This window comes from Moschus berezovskii, chromosome 4, assembly GCF_049115385.1.
Source record: "Moschus berezovskii isolate FMDL1 chromosome 4, NW_MosBer_1.0, whole genome shotgun sequence".
NCBI lineage: Eukaryota > Metazoa > Chordata > Mammalia > Artiodactyla > Moschidae > Moschus > Moschus berezovskii.
This window is the reverse complement of record NC_142463.1, coordinates 99,720,278-99,739,478: the sequence shown is the minus strand read 5'-3', so window position 1 is coordinate 99,739,478 and position 19,201 is coordinate 99,720,278. Positions and strand designations below refer to the sequence as shown.

Genomic DNA, 19,201 nt, shown 5'->3' with positions numbered 1-19,201 from the left:
GGACAGACTCTCTCATGAGATCCAGGCTCCCTAGGTTCAAATCCTGGCTCTTTAACTCACGCTTGTAACAATAGGTAGGTCACTTATGCTTTCTGTGGAAATGAGTTTAATGAAATTAACTACTTCATAGGGTTGTGGGGAAGACTTAATTAGTCTGTGTAAGTACTTTAGAACAATATTGCTGTGTGTTAACTACTGTTGTTACTAGTTTTAAAAAATATTATTACCTTAACAGATGAGATTTTTATAAACTTTCATCAGTTGATAAAAGTAGTGGGCAAGCAAAGGGTTCTCATGCAGTAATTGTTAGTAGAGGAGTTGTTCTGATATCTAGCTTGTGCATGGGCCCTGCTGTGAGAAGAAGCTATTATCCCCCAGAAGGGCAGACCTAGAGCCTCTGATGTTGTAATTTATTCTAAGAGTGATATGCACACTCTATTCACAGAGTGATATGCACAGAGGAAACTCAAAACCAGGGCCTTCTTGATTTTGCTTTCAGGTATTTTGACTTGAACCATCTTAGGAGATGAATATCTTCATAATCTTCCAGAAAATGTTTCATGGATTTCCATTTTGGTTTTTATTGTTTGACAAGGTTTCTTTCTGTCTTGCCTTTCTAATTGTTACTCGGATTCTTGATAAGCATTTTGGTGATGAAAATTCTAACTCTAAAAGCTAAACGATCAAGGTATTACAACTATCCAGCAAACAAGTGGCAGCCTTTGGGTACACTTCCTCCTCTTTCGGCTGAACTCAATGAAAGTTTCTACTATTGCTGTTTATTTCTGAGCAGTCTCTTTTGGGAGGGAATTAGGATGGTGATGTGCCTTTTTACTTCAGGAATGAGGATTCAAGAATATGAGAATTATCATATATATATAATTAGCTTTTCATTTCCTTTACTTTGATATCCTTCCTTCTCTACAAGCTCTATTCATGGTCTGCTCCCATCTTTGTGTGAACCCCTTGAAGTTAGTTAGAGATTATGTTTTATTTAATTCTCTATGTTTTCTATTTCCGCCTTTCCTTCTGGATCCTAATACAGCATCTGCTACACATTGGTGGTGGTGGTTTAGTCACCAAGTCGTGTCCAACTCTTGTGACCCCATGGACTGTAGCCCGCCAGGCTCCTCTGTCCATGGGATTTTCCAGGCAATACTGGAGTGGATTGTCATTTCCTTCTCCAGGGAATCTTCCCAACCCAGGAATCGAACTCAGGTCTGTGGCATTGCACATTAGGCTCTCAAATATAGTTTACTGAATGAATATTATTGATGTTTCTGGTTACTTGTTGAAGTGGCCTGTTTTGAAACTTCACGTGAAGGCTTAAGTAATTCATTGATATGGTGACCTAGTATCTATGGTCTTCCTGAATATTCATTGATGAATCCTTACATTGCTTATCTGAAGTATCCAAATCCCAAGATGCTTGTGGTATATCATGGATTGGATAGCATAATTTTAATTTTCTTAGTATCACTGGGAAAGGGATGTAGCAGCCTAGAGAGATAGAAGCACAGAGAATTAAGAATGCCATTCAAGACCACAGAGCAGTTACTATGGGAAGAGACTCTTGGGATGAGCTTTTCTACTTCTATGACCCCAGAAGCCAACAGATAAAAAGATGACTTGAATTGGATGTTTCTTTAATGTTTAAGGGTTATGATTAGTGACTTATTTCTAATGTGCATTTGTTTTTATTTTTAGCATTGCAGTGTCGGGATGGCTATGAGCCCTGTGTAAATGAAGGAATATGTGTTACCTATCACAACGGTACAGGATACTGCAAGTAAGTTTTTCTCTGTTTTTTTTTTTTTTTTTTCATTTTCATATATCTTATTTTTCCTCAGTAGGAAATTGGGTGAAATTTGGCTCTACTATACTTTATACTTCTGTGAAATGTTACTGGTTCACTAACTTTTCTGATGTAGTTTTTTGGAAGATGAGAATTTGGATGTCAGATAAATGGTTATTAAGTACTTACTGTCTTACCCTTATCTTTTTCATCATGGTAAAGACTTTCAGTGAGTAGCTTGTATGTGTGTGTGTGCGCTTAGTTGCTTAGTCATGTCTGACTTTGTGACCCTAGACTGTAGCCCACCAAGCCCCTCTGTCCATGGAATTTTCCAGGCAAGAGTACTGGAGTGGGTTGCCATTTCCTCCTCCAGGGGATCTTCCTGACCCAGGGATCAAACCCACGTCTCCTGTGTCTCTTGCATTGCAGGCAGATTCTTTACCCACTGAACCATCAGGGAAGCCCAGAGAGTATGTTCTTCAACATTTTTCAGTTTAATTGTTAAGAAATCTTTCAGTTAAGAAGATTTCAGTTTTCAGATTAGAATCAATTATTAATGTGTTAGCTCTGATCTTGTTTTTAAGTTAGACCAAATGCATGTTAACTTTAATTCTGCCTACCACAGGTAAATATTATAGCCATGTAACACTTGTTTTTTCCTAATGTAAAATATCCAATTCTGAAGGAGAGTCTTTGAGAGAAGAAAATACACACATGCCTATAGGGATGGAGTAGGGAGCTGGGGCTGTGGGCGAAGGTCATTATATGGATTTTAAAGAATAAGCGTTAGGGTTAGGAAATGGCAGCCGACTGGAATTTCTTGCCTGGAAAATTCCATGGACAGAGGAACCTGGCGGGCTACAGTTCATGGGGTTGCAAAGAGTCGGACATAGCTGAGCATGCACACACTAGCCACGCTAGAGATGAATTAGGATGAGGAATAGGACTAGGGAGTATAGGCTAGTTCTCAAGAGTGTTTCTTTTCTTCCTGTCTGATCATGAAGTGTAGCCATACTTTTTATTTGAGGACGCCTGTCCGTCTATGGGGTCACACACAGTTTGAAACGACTGAAGTGACTTAGCAGCAGCAGGTTTCCTATGGATAATTTCCCCCACTTCTACCTCAATTGAAAATTTTTGATAGGAACATGTATCCATTCTATTTCTTTAATAGAAAATAAGATTTGGTAATATGACATTTATCTTCTTTAATACTTTTTTGGGATGTATTTGTTCTTTGCTTTGGTAGAAGTATGTGCTTGATAAGCATTTTAAGTGATTTTATCCAATATAGTTTTGTTTCTTTTCTGGATATTTAGCTGAACAACTTAACTGTAATAATTACATTTGTTCCAATCAAGTCTATTCTGACACCGGGATTTAAGTTCTTTAATGCTATGAACAAGAATTTTTCCAAGTCAGAAAAAATTTTCTTCACCAAAGTGAAAATATTTGAAGCTGTGATGACAGTAAAGCTTAACAATAGGTTATTTGGATTGGAATAAAGATAACATTGAAATGAAATTTTTTATGTAGCTGATTATAGGCTGTTCACTTAGTTTTTCTAGCTGGGAAAAAAATCCAACCAAAAACATGTGATGTAGTCTCCTCTAAGAATGGAAACACAACTGGAGATAATAAGGAAAGGAACTTAATACGTTAGAATTGGCCACTGAAATCTCATTTAGTCCCTTTTTGGCATCTGATGTCTTAGTTACTTGCTTCATTTATCTCGTGGTAGTTAACCCATTATATTATGATCATTTGTTGATAATGTTTGTTTCTCTCACTAGAGTATGAGAGGTCCTGGTCTTGTGCATTTTCAGTCTGATATATAGCTAGTGCCCAACAATATGTTTCTTGAATCAAAAGATGCTCAATAGGTATTATCATTCACTTGTTTATTTATTTATTGAAGGATAATTGCTTTACAGAATTTTGTTGTTGTCTGTCAAACCTCGACATGAATCAGCCATAGGTATATATATATCGCCTCCATTTTGAACCTCCCTCCCATTTCCCGCCCCATCTCACCCGTCTAGGTTGATACAGAGCCCCTGTTTGAGTTTTCTGAGCCATACAACAAATTCCTGTTGGCTATCTATTTTACATATGGTAATATAAGTTTCCATGTTACTCTTTCCATACATCTCACATGTTTTTAAATCTATTTGTTTTAAATTAGTAGAGACTAGACCTTTCCTCTGAGAATTTTGTTTGCTTCATGTAGTTTTCAGGATGTTGGTACCATACAGAGAGGCAATTTAGTTCTATTTAGAGATAATTCAACTTGGTGACTTATGTAGGGAGAATTTCAAATACGTTCCACGTGTTAGCCTACATATTTGTGGTCTGACATGGGGAGAGAAGATTCTAGAGGAGACTAAACTCTGAGCACATACCAGGAATGGACATTAAGGGTCATTTTTGGAGAGAAAACAGATCTGTGAGTCTCAGGCTCTCCAACGAAGATGAGAGAGAGAGAGTTGCCCCCAGTTTTCAGAAGAAGCATTGCTCAGAAACAGGGGACTCACTTTGTGATTGGCAGAAATGGAGCTGCCAGAATTCTGTTGCTGAATATGTGTTAATTATTGATGGGGTGGATTGCTTATGGATATAGTTCTAGATATAGTCCTCTGTTCCGCTCCGTCGCTCAGTCATGTCTGACTCTTTGCGACCCCGTGGACTGTAGCCTACCAGGCTTCTCCATCCATGGGATTCTCCAGGCAAGAATACTGGAGTGGGTTACCATTTCCTTCTCCAGGGGATCTTCCTGACCCAGGGATCGAACCCGGGTCTCCCGCATTGGAGGCAGACGCTTTAACCTCTGAGCCACCAGGGAAGCCCAAGATATAGTCCTAGACATCCCTCAAATGACTTCCAACCCTGTTGTGAGGGAAACAACCTTCTAGTGAAAAGCGGAGTAAAGGGGAAAATGAGTAAGGCCATCTTCTGGGGAGACCAATGTGGATAACAAAACTTGTAAAAAGTGATTGTTTCTCTACTTCAGTAAAAGTAATATTAGCATCTTCAGGAGTAGAAGAATCAACATAAGTGGACACAGGAAAAGCAAGAACAATATCAGGGATGCCAGGTCACTCATCCTACAGTGGCATGCCAGCCAACATCCACAGAATGTTAAACAAAGTTTAAGTAAAAATAACATTTACTTAGCAGACCTTTCAGTATATCTTCACCACCTTTATTTTTACCTAGGGAAAGAAGTTACTCCAGCTTGCTCAGTAAATATTATTTTCACAAAATAATATATGAATATTAGAACACTTAGAAGATTTATAAAAATCACATCAGATATACAGGAGTCTGATGCTAGGAGGGATTGAGGGTGGGAGGAAACGGGGACGACAGAGAATGAGATGGCTGGATGGCATCACCGACTCGATGGACATGAGTTTGAGTGAACTCCGGGAGTTTGTGATGGACAGGGAGGCCTGGCGTGCTGTGATTCATGGGGTCGCAAAGAGTCGGATACGACTGAGCAACTGAACTGAACTGAACTGATCCAGGACTTAATGACTGTCTTTTTATTCATGAGATTGCTTAGTGGATTAACGAAAGAGAGCTGAGGCCAAATTTATTTTACTGGGGTGAGTGGGTGGGAGTTAATGGAAAATATTTTAAAGTAGAAGGCAACTGACTGTCTCTTTAAAGAGCATAATGTTATTGACTTAGCTAAATTATAATGGTTGTTTATGGAAATTATAGAAATCCTTGATAAGATCACATTGACAGATGAGGACAAGTACTTTTAAAGGTTAATTTTGTACACAGCTCAACTGTTTTTTTCTAACTGCTAAGTATTCTATCAGTCTGTGATTAGATTGGGAGCCAGACAAGAAGAACCTGTGTAATCTTGCATAAAACTCAATTATTGCTCCTAAATAGTTGTTGTCAGCTCTTAATAAAGCCCTCTCACTATGCAGAGGTAAGACATTTCATTCTCTCCCTTGTCCTACTGGGAGGTGTAAATATATAATTAGGTTTGGCTGTCTTTAATCACTTTCAAGTTGTTTTCTCAGGCTTTCAAATATAAACCATTCCAAATCCCGCTTTGATTAAAACTCATGGGCAAAAACTCATGGGCAACTCAAGTTCACTAGAGTGTTGGGGGTGGGTGAGGTTACAATTTGCAAAATTCACAATATGTGTATTTTTTAAGGGCACATTTATCATAGTTATTTAAAGTCCTTGTCTGTCAGTTTTTAACATATGGGTTGTCTTTGGGATGTTTCCATCAACAGCTCTTTCAGTTTCCCTTTACTTCATGTTCATGGTAGTTTTTATTGATTTTTGGACGTTGCAAGTGGTGCATTTTAAAACTTATCTTCTACTAAAGAATGTTACTGGAAGATCAGCTTGATGCTATGGAGGCTTGTATTTAGGTTCTGGTATGGTGAGTCTGTTTTGCTCTTAGTCTGATGGTGTGTCTTAATCAAGACTTGGAGTCTGGATACAGTCCTTATTCCCAAGGTATGACCCTTCAGTGAATTCAGTGGAAAGCAAGAGGTGTTTACAACATCCTGGGGTGTATCTCAAGCACCTCTAATTTGGTAGGACTTGGATTCAAACCTCTGACTCCCCAGAACCATGCTCAGCTTCTCAGCCTTCCAGCTTTTGCTTTCTATTGTGTTCCTCCTATCATCTGGTTGTGGAGGTACATGACATGTTTTGTAACATGTCTGGTTACAAAACTGGTTCTGTCTGGTCCAGGATTTCTCTTCCTCAGTTTTCAGAGGAATTTTGACAGTTCCAGATACCTTTGACTTCTTCTCTCTTATAGGACTTCCATTCACTTGTGCTTCAGGAACTGGGGAATACCTTCAGGGAAAAAGGTATATAAGTGTAGGTTTCATATATGTATTTTGTTTTTTCCTTTGAGGCTCATATCCCTTCTAGTTTCTGCCTGCTTTGATTGCTCTCTGGTCCCTTTTAATATTTTGTCTGAAGTTTATAATTATTATAAATGAGAGAGTTGATCTAAGTTACTCTGCCATTACTTCATTGGAAGGACTGATGCTGAAGCTGAAGCTTCAATACTTTGGCCACCTGATATGAAGGGCTTACTCATTGGGAAAGACCCTGATGCTGGGAAAGATTGAAGGGGGCAGCAGAGGATGAGATGGTTACATAACATTACTGACTCAATTGACATGAATCTGAGCAAACTCTGGGAGATAGTGAAGAACAGGGGACCCTGGCTTGCTGGAGTCCATGGGGTTGCAAAATGTCAGACACGACTTAGCCACTGAACAACTCTGCCATCATTTATAACAGTATAAAAGAAAATTTTAAGAGTTTTTCAAAGTTTTCTACATACCGCTTAAGAAGTAACTAGCACAGTATTTGTGAAACAATAGAAAGTCACCATTAGTTATATAGCTTCTGTGAATGGTTGATTCCTTTTGAGAATCTCTAGTTTTTGCCAAAGTATCTAATTAGAAACATTTTAAAGTAAATTATTATAAATAAAAAATGTTATAAAACTTAACTGTCACATTTCACCTAAAATTTATCTATTAATGCTAAGAAACATTAAACTTAAACAACTAACAGTTTTCCTTGCCAGAATTAGGAAGTAGTGTTGGTGGTCCAGGCCTCCAAAAACCATCCAAGAAAACCAGAGCCATTGCCTTCTTCATCCTCTTGAGAGAAGGAAATAGCAACCCACTCCAGTATTCTTGCCAGGATAATCCCATGGATAGAGGAACCTGGTAGGCTATAGTCCATGGTGTTGCAAAGAGTCGGACATGACTGAGCAACTGGGAATAGAGATACTCAAAATATTCCAGAGCCTGACTTATAGTATAGGATGCATCACCAGTGTGTTGTGGTGGTACTGCCCTAGAAAGGCATTTTCAAAAGTCGTGCCTGACTCAACATTTTCCACGTTCACTCACCTTGCTGGTGCACTCAGTGCTGTTCAGGGGCAGTATCAGATCAAAGCAAGGCACTGGGGAAAATATCAGCTATTAAATCGCTTTCTCTTTTCCTGCTGAAACTGGTTTTGCCAGCAAGGTTCCTTCAATCTTGATAAATAATATTTGAAGGCAATAGTTCAAAATTAATGCAGAAATTATGATCAAAATATGAACATTAAAAAAAAAGATGAAATCAGTACTGTTGATTTTTTTTTTTTTTTTCTTTTGCTCCAGGCTCCTGTATGGTTAGTCTGGCTCTGGAGAGTAAAGTAACATATTTGAAAGAGCCCTGTTTGGTGACATGGAAAGGACAAGTTTTCATGTCAGATAGACTTGAAGTTGAGCCCCAAGTACTGTCAGTAATTAGATCTTTGGCAAGTTAAAGAGTATTATACTAGCTAACATTTATTGAGCATTTATTACATACTAGCCTCTCTGCTCAGTTAAGCTCTTTACGTGTATTTTTCTAGTCCTCAGGTAAGGTTGAGCACGCTCAGTCGCTCAGTTGTGTATGATTCCGTGACCCCATGGGCTGTAGCCCCCCATTCTTCTCTGTCCATGGAATTCACCAGGCAAGAATACTGGAGTGGGTTGCCATTTCGTCTTCCAGGGAATCTTCCAGGCCCAGGGATTGAATCTATGGCTCTTGTGTGTCCTGCATTGGCAGGTGGATTCTTTACCAATGAGTCACCTGGGAAACCTCCTCATGTAAGGTAGATAATTTTAATATCCCTGTTTTGCCAGTGAGTAGATGAAAACTCAGGTTAAATATTTTGCTCAATATCACATAACTCTTTTAAGTATCTGACCTGAGGTGTGCTCTTTGAAAATGTACTGTTTCTCTGAGTCTCAGTTTGCTTATAAGTAAAAGGGACAAAATTAGCTATTTTAAAGTGGTAGTTTAAACAGGATCTTCGGAAAAGGCAGTGTGGAACATTTGAAAGTGCATGAAAGGTAGCTTTTCAGATCAGGATTATGATTAAAATTCTATATAGTTTCCTTTAATTTTAAAGTAGAGACATAGGTAGGTCTGGGTAGCTCGTAATATTGAGTTGGCCAAAATTTTGTTAGGGTTTTTCTGTACCATCTTATGGAAAAACCCATATGAAGTTTTTTGCCAGCTGAATACATGGGCCAGGCTTGGCTAACGCTGTATTTCTGAGAAGTGGCCTTGACCATAAGAGCTCAGTGCAGTTAATGCAGATTAAATATAAGAAGAGAGCAGTGAAGATGGGGCTAGAGGATATTGTGTGTTAACATGCTTTTTAGTAGAAAAAATTTAACTTAAAACCTTGAAACCTCTCCCTTTTTCCCTAATGGAAGATGAGCAAGTCCAGACAGATTTTATGCAGCTGTGAAACTGAGACAGGTTAAATTCTACCACTTCTGATAAATGATGCTGCCATCACAGGAATCACAAATTGTTAAATGCACAGTCTTATATTTGCAGTGTGAGTTATAGACATATAGATGTGTGTCCTGTGAGGCTTTCATTGTTTAGGACTTGGGGTCTGAACCTTTCAACAGAACCATTTCTAAGCTGTTCTTATTAACGTTTATGTCCTTGAAAAAATCCTTTAACAAATATGTTGTGTCCCTGAGGAATTTTTCATGAAGTATGAAATTTTTCATGAATTTTTCATGCATGAAGTATGAAAAATTGGTTAATAGCTTCGTATCAGTATATAACAGCAGAATTCCTGTGTTCTTTTCAACTGATCTTTATTCTTTAGGTTAGAAACTTTACAAACTTCAGTGTTAGGTGGAGAAGTAGAAAAAGGTGGTTCTTAGGCTCTGCTTGTATCTTTTTGCCTGTCTTGGGTCATTGCCAGTAAGTTAAACCAACTAATCTTGGCTTGCAAACCTGGCACAAATAGTTAGGAGTTTAGCTAGGCTTCTTTCAACACAGTCCCCATAACGCAGGTTAACCGTAATCCTAAGTAAAGTTTCTTTCTCATTGTTCCATTGTGGCATGTCAGCACCATTAATTTCATGTAGTAATTCCTTTATCCCCCTTTTGTTTTGACTAAGCAGGATGAGAAATCTTTCTCTTTCATGATCTGGAGTAACTTAATTAAATCCTTCATTTAAAATTTTGGCTATCTGTCTTTTATCAAGCCTAGCAAGATTGAATACAAAGGGTTTGAGGAAGTCAGAATGTGATAAAAATGTAATTATCTAAAAATTTCCAAGTACTTTTTTCTCTGTTAAGCTAGCTTAAATATGTGGGCATGATGAAGCTTTTCATTAAACCTCCTTCTCAGCATCCTGAGCTAGGAATTTTGTAGCTAGGAATGGAGTTTAGTGTTTCCTCCACCCTCATCCCTTCATTGTGTGAGTGTGTGTGTCTATTATGTGTTTTGTTTTCATAGTTTTTTAGTTGTGTTTGTTTTACACCTCAGTGTCATTTACAATTTCTCTGGGGTGTCCTGAAGTTTTCTATACCCTATTCACTCATCATTGGTAAACTTCACTAGCACTTCATCCTCCGTGTCTGAAAATGTATTACTGACTCTCATACTGATGCCTTCAGTCTTCTCTTATTAATGCAGTTACCTTCTGTTTAAAATGTTCTTCTCGTAAACAATCTTCTACTTGGATCCAAATGAAAAGGTCTTTATGGAAAGAAAGTGAAAGCAAAGACTAATAAAGGCGTTATTTAAATAACAGGTGGCATTACTCAGGATACATATCCAACTGGAACGTTATAGCCATTTTTTTTTCTTTATATAAGTTTGAGGAGAAAGTAGGTGTCAATGAGAAAAGAGGCTGATTAAACCTTCTGTAGAATAGTAGCATTTAGTGCACAGAGTCCGTGTGGATTCAGGCTGCTTTCCAGCAGGTACTGTATGTATAGTCCCGTATCCTCAACACTGAAAGTCAGACTCTGAGACACTTTAGGATCATTACTGTTCATCTTAGTCAACTCAGGCTGCTATAACAAACTACCAGAGACAGGTGGCCTAACCAGCAGACATTTATTTCTCATAGTTCTGGAGGCTGGGAAGTCCACGATCAAGGTGCTGACTTCTTCAGTTCCCTGTGAGGAATTTCTTCCTGCTTTGTAGCCAGCCAGCTTCTCACTGTATCCTCACATGGTGGGAAGAGAAAGTTCTGGTCCCTTTGACTCCTTTTAAGGGCACTAATCCCTTCAAGAGTCGGACATGACTGAGCAACTGAACTGAACTGAACTGAATCCCTTCCTGAGGACTCCGCCCTCTTGACTTCATCTGCTGAGTTATTTCCCAAAGTCCCCAGCTCCAAATAACATCACATTGGGGTTGAGGGTTTTAATATAATGATTTTGAAGGGGTGCACTCAGTCCATAGCCCTCTTCAAAGGAAAGTTTAATTTTCATCAGACTGGTGTTTATTGAACTGGCTACTGTGATTAAGCACTGTGCAGGGTATTGTGATCAAGCATAAAGGCTGAGGAGGCCTGTGTTGTCTGACTTTCTTATTCACAAGTGTCTATACCTAAGGAGTGTCTGCTAATGAATGTTGTATTTCTCTTGCATAAGACATGGTGGCAGTTCTCTGATGTCTTGCCATCTTATTGGGGAGATGAGACATGAACATACATATATATATATACATACATATACACATATATACATACATATATATATGTATGTATATGAACTGTATGTATAGGAACGACTGCTATGGGATGGAAGACTAAAATCAGAGAGTCTTTTGTGGGTCACTTATAATCTGAGAATAAATCTGAGAATATTGACTGTGTCTTAGGAAATGGCTAGGCAGAAGGATGGAAGTAGAGAGGCTGAGGCGACTAGAAAAGGCTATGATTAACTGAAATAATCATTACCAATATTGTCACTGTTTTTTCCTTAATGACATAATTTAAAATTTTTTTTTTTTACATCGTGGGTGTTCTCTATCTGTACTTCAGTTTGTGTGAGGTTTTGCTCAACTAGCTTGTGGATTTTTAATCTGTTTCACAATGACAGCTAACTGATTTGAAAAATCATTATTTTAGCACATGTTGGCTTGAATGCCTGAGATAGGCTGTCTGGATTAAGGGATGAGGGGGGAGTCCAAGGAAAAAGAGGAGGAGGCAGCTGGGAGCAATCATCTCTCCTTCCCTCTGCCTTTTGGCCTTGACTGTTGAGTCTTGTGCTTCTTCCAAAACCGAGTGGCCAGGTAGGCTTGTGGACATCGTTTACAGGGAAACTCAGAATTCAAAATCTCTGAGGCAAGGAAAAAAAAAAGGGTTAGGAGGAGTGATAGAAAAACAGAGATGTCAGGAGCAGGCTCAGTCTTCATATAAGGCATAGTGCATTCTTGATCTGAGGCATCCCAACCTCAGATCTCTTCTGTCCAGCATATCACTTTCCTGATCCAGTTCATTTCAGGGATCCCGAGTAAGCAAGCATCTGTTAGACACATCTCTGGTTACCCCAAATTAGCTCATGTCCTTTTCTGCTTGTTTCCTCTGATTATATAGTACATATCCAAACCCTCAATTATATAGAATAAACCAGGGATGCCTCTTCTGTGTGGAAAACATTTGATAGTGGTTATGATTCCTTTGCCTAGACCATGGCAGTGACTTGGCCATTTAACTGCCTGTCCCTTTAAAATTTTGAAATGCTGGTGGTTATTGTGTAAGCCAGAGACATCTCCTTAAGGAATTATTTTACTGGGCAACTTGCCTCTTCTGAAATCTCACTCAGCCTGAAAAGTACCTCAGGAACCTTTTTGACTTTAATTTTCCTCTTAGCTGCATTTGTAAGTAATATTTGTGGTGTCTCATTCTCTGTCTCATATTGTTAAAACTCGTGGCCTTGAATTTCTGGGTCACTCTTAAAAAATGGACAGAACTCGATTACTAATGAAAAGTTGACTCATTTCCTCCTAGGCAAAGGCTGACACTGACAATCAGAGTTTATAATTAGTTTTTAGAGAAGCATACTCTCTAATTATGGGACATCACCTATTCTTTCTTAAATTTTATAAAAATTAATGAAAGCATTATGAGCTGGGGAAATGAGTAAGATAGGTACTTATGCTGTGTTGAGATGATGTATAAAAATTATGTCTGGAAAAAGGTCCAACATGAATTTAATTAAGTGGTTGATTTGGTGCATCTCTTCCCAGACATACACAGTCATTTTTAGTCTTGTGTGATTTGTCAGTGGATCAGAGTCCATAAAGGGACGGACTGCAGTGTCTACCACTATTCCGTGCTGAGGAAAACAGGCTTTCATGTTGGCCATATGACTTGGGGAAGAGGCCTTTCCCTTTTAGGCTCACGGTTCCTCTTTATTTTCCATATCTGGTTTAAATGTATCGTTCTTTCTCTTTTGTTTATTCTTTGCTTCCTTATGGTTCCTGCGAGGGGTTAGCTGAAAGTGTGGGTTGTGCAACAGTTCCTTTATACAGGTGTGTATTGAATTGTCTGTGTGCTTAGAAGGATGAGAGTTAGGTAGCATGAAGAATGTAAAAGAAGAGACACATGCACAATTCTTGCCCCAGGGAGTCCCTGCTTAGAGTGGGTTGATGGTCAAGACATACACAACCACTGACCCCAGGCATTACCATCAGCAAACATCATTGCATTCTCGGGCAGTATTGCTGAAGAAATTTAAAGACCAAAATTGTAGAGTCATTGAACTCAGGAGGTGGAAGGGATTTTGTCGAGCACCTTTCCCACTCATCTTGTTTTATAAGATGAGGAACCCAAGGCTTAACGTGGCCAAGTGAATTGTCCTGTATTACAAAACTGACTGGAATGTAGAGTGGGACTAAAAGCTGCTTCTCAGCCCCCACTAGGTGAAAGATTCAGCACTATTTCTTTTCATTCTTGGTACCAACTCTCAAGGGACTGCTGTTCAGGGTGAAAAGAGAGAAGGGGAGGAGAGAGAAAAGAAGAATTAGAAACAAACAACTTAGGGCTTTTATAAGGTAGTTTGAAAGACCAAGAATTTTAACTCTAGCTATACATTTTATTTTTTAATATTCCACGAAACAAAACAATGTGAAAATTCTTTTGAGTCCTCCTAAAGTAGGTCTTTAATCCTCCTAAAGGATATTAATATCCATAGGGGCTGTAGAACATACCTAAGTGGAATCATACAATTTTAGAGTTAAAGGTATTATTAGAGGTTATTTGGCCTAGCATCTTGTTTTAATACATGAGGAGACTGAGGCTCAGAGAAGTAAAGTGGCTCTTTTAAGATTCACACCTAGTGGAAGAACCAGGGCTTGATCTAGTGGAAAGGTCTGTAGGGAGCCACTCAATCAAAAGCTCTGAGAACATGCTCAAGTCTCCGGTAAGAGTTTTTGTAAAATAATATTCTAGCTACATTTTTATTCTCATTCAGATAAGAAACAGACGCATTGCATATCTATCTACCTACCTACCTACCTGTCTTCAAGTATGCCCTGAGTATGTCTCACCTACCAGTAGACATGGGTTTTTAAAGCAGAATGATACAGGAGAATGTAGCCACGTCAGGTGTGGCTTTGCCTTGCCTCTGTTTAGTAAGTGAAGTGCCTCTCAGGATGCATTTATCTTCACTTTGTGTGAACTTGAATGCGTACTTTCAGGATTCTTGTTTGATATTCAGTTTCTTTGGTTTGGAAGGTCACAAATCATTGTAATATCTTTAGCTTTAAAAATTTCTATTTTTGACCCTTTGGGCCTGATCCCATCTTTTAAGGGAAGTAGTAGTTTTTGTCTTGAGTCACCTCATTAAGTTTATACGTTCTAATTCTTTTCCTTAATATCTGTTCTTTTTATTATTATTGGTTATAATTATGCAGAGGTATAACAATTGACAATGATGATTCTCTGATGTTTGGGTTGCTTTCTGAAGTTAAACATGGTTCTTAACAAGTGCTCCTAAAGTGGCTGACTTCTAATAAACAAAAAACTTAACCTAAATTGTGAGCACATGTTTTGAAGGTGTTTTTAGCCTCAGTTCAGTTCAGTTCCTTAGTCATGTCTGACTCAGCGACCCCATGGACTGCAGCACACCAGGCTTCCCTGTCCATCACCAACTCCCAAAGCTTGCTCAAACTCATGTCCATTGAGTCAGTGATGCCATCCAACCATCTCATCCTCTGTTGTCCCCTTCTCCTCCTGCCTTCAATCTTTCCCAGCATCAGGGTCTTTTCCACAGAGTCAGTTCTTCACATCAGGTGGCCAATGTATTGGAGCTTCAGCGTGAGTCCTTCCAATGAATATTCAGGACTGATTTCCTTTAGGATGGACTGGGACTCTCCTATGTACACTTAAATGCTGTCCTGGCCTTAAAGCAGGCATCAGTGAACTTTTTTCTTAAAGTGCCAGATGATAAAGGTTTTAAGCTTTGCTGGCCAAGAAGCAAATTAAGGATATGATGTACATACCTATATACCTCTTTAAAACATAACCATTAAAACATGTAAAAGCCAGTTTTAGCCCCTGGGCTGGAGGCACAAAAACAGGTGGCCTGTAGATTTTGCCCAGGGCAGTATTTGCTGACCTTTATCTTAGAGTATAGTAGCCATTTGAAATGCTTCATGTCCTTGGATGGCATGAGATATGGAAGAACCATTCTTTGTGCTAAACTTTTTTTTTTTAACTATACAAAAGGAATTCTTAAAGCAGCTGTTGCTGAAATTAGAACAAATAATTATATCTGAATCTTCCTATATCAGTTTTTAGTTGATGTGACTTTTCTAGTTGAGATGATCTATACTGGAGGTCTGCACCAAAGCCAAGATCCTGTTAAATAAAGAATGTTTTTAAAAAATAAATAAAAAATTACATTTTTTCTTTGACAGTAACTGTTCTCTTATTGTCATAAAAGTAATAAGTTGTGAGATGTCATTAACTTCACGAAAGTTATCTTTTGTGTGGAAAACTTCTGGGGGTGATTATGGTGATGGTGATGATTTTAATAATTATCTTTGTTCTCAAAAGCTTACAATCGAGAGGAAAACAGATAACAAACCAAATCCAGTCCCAGCTGTGTAGTTGTTGATAGAGCATGCTTCCAAGTATAGACACCACTAGGCTAAGACTTTGACATGTACTACCAGCATCAGCCATATAGTGAGGGATTGAAGGTTTTGCTGTTTTTGTTATAAGAATGCAAGAGTACATAAAATAATGATAGCATTGTATTTTTAGAGGAAATCATCTTTATGGTATCTGGATGTATGGTATATAAATCTTCTCATTAGACCACTGTTTAGCTTTGCAAGATTTCCACTTTGTCCCTATGGAAGCATAAACTTTGATTTCATACAGCAGATCAAGCATAGGTGAAGGAAATTCCAAAGCTGAGGAACAATTTTTTATAAGTCATGTGAGTTTGAATATATACAAATATAGGCAGCATTTGTAGGAAACTTTTCTGTTTAATTCAACTAACATTTATCAGTGTTATGAGTGCCAGATACTAAGCTAAAAATTACTTTATTTGGATATGCTATCTCAGTGTTTCTCAACCTTTTTATCTTTATCACCCCCTTGCCCCAAAGGAGCATTTTTAGAGTTTTTTCCCCCTAATCTCTCTACCCCAACCCCATGCAATTTTAATGCCATAGATATATTGTGTATCAGTTTATCTATCGTAGCCCTTTGGAAGACCATTATAATATCTAAGGTTTTTTTTACCCCCAAGAACCATTGTTTTTATGCTTTAAGTCACAGCCCTATCTTTTATGGGAACTAGTGGTTTTGGTCTTGAAGTAGGATTCAAGGCACTGTTATTTATTTCCTCATGCTGTCCATTATTTTTATTACCTGTGGTTCTAGTCTAAGCAAGGTTGTTTAAATGGGATTTTATAGTGTTTCAGGGCATTTTGAAATTATGTTTTTCTATATATTATATATATTTCAATATATTAGTCATTGAGTAGTCTTGCATACCTATACATGTGATTATTACATTTTTGGGGAGAATGATGTATTCAGAATCTACAAAGAAATATTTTTTGTTTCTCATCAAACTTATCTCTCAAAGCTTGAAAAAATGCAGGTTTTTCTCCTGCCTACTCCTGCATTCACGTTTGGTTTGATAGGATTTGAGTACAGTTATTTTTCAACTAGGAATCCTTGTAGGCCAAACCATAAGCTTTTAGAACTTTCTGCCTTCAGATATTTTTTGGACTTCAGAATTTTACAGGTGGTCATTTCCTCATGTTAGAGAACAGAAAGCAAACACACTCAGTTTTTTCCTCTGAAATTTTGTTTAATTTTTACTGCTCAGTGTCTGAGTAATCTAGCAGTTTATGCTACTGGGGCCACTTTGTAGGATGTTCTATCACTCGGGATCCTGGTGGTTCACGTAGTCAGTGTTTTATTAAAGATGAATAAAACTACAAGAGAAAATACAGACTCTGTGTGTGTGTATGTGTGTGTTTGAGAGGGAGAGAGTGTTCTTATTTGGGGAGAAAGTATGATTTGCAAAGTCTACTCCATATAGGTTTGGCTGACTCACTTGGAATGATTTAGAGGTAAGTGAAGGTTAAAAAGTCCTGTATGTATCAGGAATCTTAATTAGTATTGATAGTCCTTTGGGTAAATAGCTCAACCTAGTGGTTCCCAAGCTTTAAGGTGTAAGGATTCTATTGACCCTTGCATTTTGCCTTTTGGCTTTGGTTAAGAATATGAGCACTGAATAGTTGAATGCCTTCTGTACGCCAGTTCCTGTATTATGCACTATGAGTATAGTGATAATAATTCTCGGTCTTTTGGGGAAGAAACAAATAACCATAATATAAGATAATGAATGATATGTTAGGATTATGGGAATATACAGCAGGGGGCATCAAGCCTGTTTCTCAAAGGAAATAAAATTTGAGCTGAAGCTTAAAGAAATTTTAGGTCTTAAAATGGCAACCCACTCCAGTACTCTTGCCTGGAAAATCCCATGGACCAAGGAGCCTGGTAAGCAACAGTCCATGGAGTCGCAAAGAGTCAGACACGACTGAGCGACTTCACTTCACTTCAACTATGAGAAGAGGGCTGGGAGAAGTGTTTGGACTGAATGGACAGAACGTACAAAGTTCTGGAGGTGTGTTAGAACATGTTCTAGGAACTAAAGAAGCTGAGCTTAGCGAGGGTGTAAGGAATGAAGGGGTGATGGTCTTGAGATGAAGCCAGTTCTCAGTCTCTTGTTTGTATACAGTGCATAATGTCAAAATCTACTGAGAATTCAATAACCCTTTATAATGTCTCCACATTTTAATAACTGTAACAGCATTTATAGTCCATTTCATATGGAGAGAACATTATTTAATAGTCTAGAAAGTGATTTATAAGCATTTGCAAACTCCTTGCAGTAACTACAATGTTTGGGGACAACTGGCTTAACTCATTTGTTTTTGCCTATTACTCTGAAGGGTGCTTTTTGTAACCTCATGTGTTTAGAATACATTTGCCATATTTTAATCACAAGTAGATGCTCTCTCAAGGTCCACTCAGTGAAATCTGGTAAAGGTATGGATTGTATGCTAGAAGACAGGAAAAACCACCTTCTGTTATGGCAGCGACAGAAGTCTTCCAATGCGGTTTGTGTGCCCTTGTCCACTCTTTCAAGTGATGATTGAAGAGGCTAGGCACTCAGTTCAGCTTTTGAGCTCTGATAAATGAGCCCAGACTATAAACTGGAAGATAAGGGTGTTTGCAAATTCTTGTGTAAATAAAGCATGTTTCCCATTGCAGTGGTTACTGATTTCATAGTTTCTGATGAAGATGAACAGTGCTGTGAATTAACAGTTTTGAAGTGTATACCATCATAGCTTCTTTCTGGTTTGGATTTATTAAAATCAGTGTGTGTTTATTGCTTTATTCATATGGGAGGTAGTGTTGAAAAACCTAAATGCATGGAAACCAAGTGAAGTGGAGCTTCAGAAGATAATTCCCAGCCTCACAATTCCCCGTGAAATTCTTTTCCTGTGGGAAACTTTTAATTTGGAAGCATTCAGCCTAATGTGGGAACCAAGATTAACATTTTCTGAAATACTACAAGAAAAGCAGAAATGTTCTGCTCAGGAAGCTGAATTTACATAGTAGAAAAATGGGCTGTCCTACAGTATTTTGTAGTCTTTATTAGTTGTGGTAAAAAAAAAAAGTGTGTGTGTGTGAGAGAGAGAGAGAAAGAAAATGAGAAAGAGAGAGGAGGGAGAAATTGATTGTATATTGGTCTTGTTTCCTTTACATCAAACCAGCAAAGCTCTAGAAAGTGTGTTTTACCACAGACAGCCCAGCACTGGGCCCTAACTCTGTACATGAATACTTTTTTTTTAGTTCTTTTTGTTTTTCTTTCTTGCTGAGTAAGCTATCGTATTTCCTTTTTTTAAATTTTCTCTTTTCTGGGGGAAGGGAGGTGAGAAGGGGAGTGGGAATGGCAAGAAGAAGTCAACATCACAGAACTCTTCCCTTTTTCCCTCTTTACCAGGAAGTTAGCAAGACGTCTTCCTGTACCTTTTTCTTTTTTTAAGTCAGT

General features: G+C 38.2%; 1 protein-coding gene across 3 annotated transcripts in view; it reads left to right on the top strand.

Moving 5' to 3' along the window:
• The window catches only part of NOTCH2 (notch receptor 2), a 220,887-nt gene that overhangs the window by 85,846 nt on the left and 115,840 nt on the right, over window positions 1-19,201 (top strand). For all 3 annotated transcript variants that reach the window (XM_088835625.1, XM_088835626.1, XM_055402755.2), the window contains exon 2: window positions 1,708-1,789. Coding sequence is in view for 1 of the 3 variants with exons in the window: in XM_055402755.2 (XP_055258730.2) it covers window positions 1,708-1,789 (82 nt within the window). In the remaining 2 variants the exon portion in view is untranslated. The remainder of the gene's footprint in view (window positions 1-1,707; window positions 1,790-19,201) is intronic.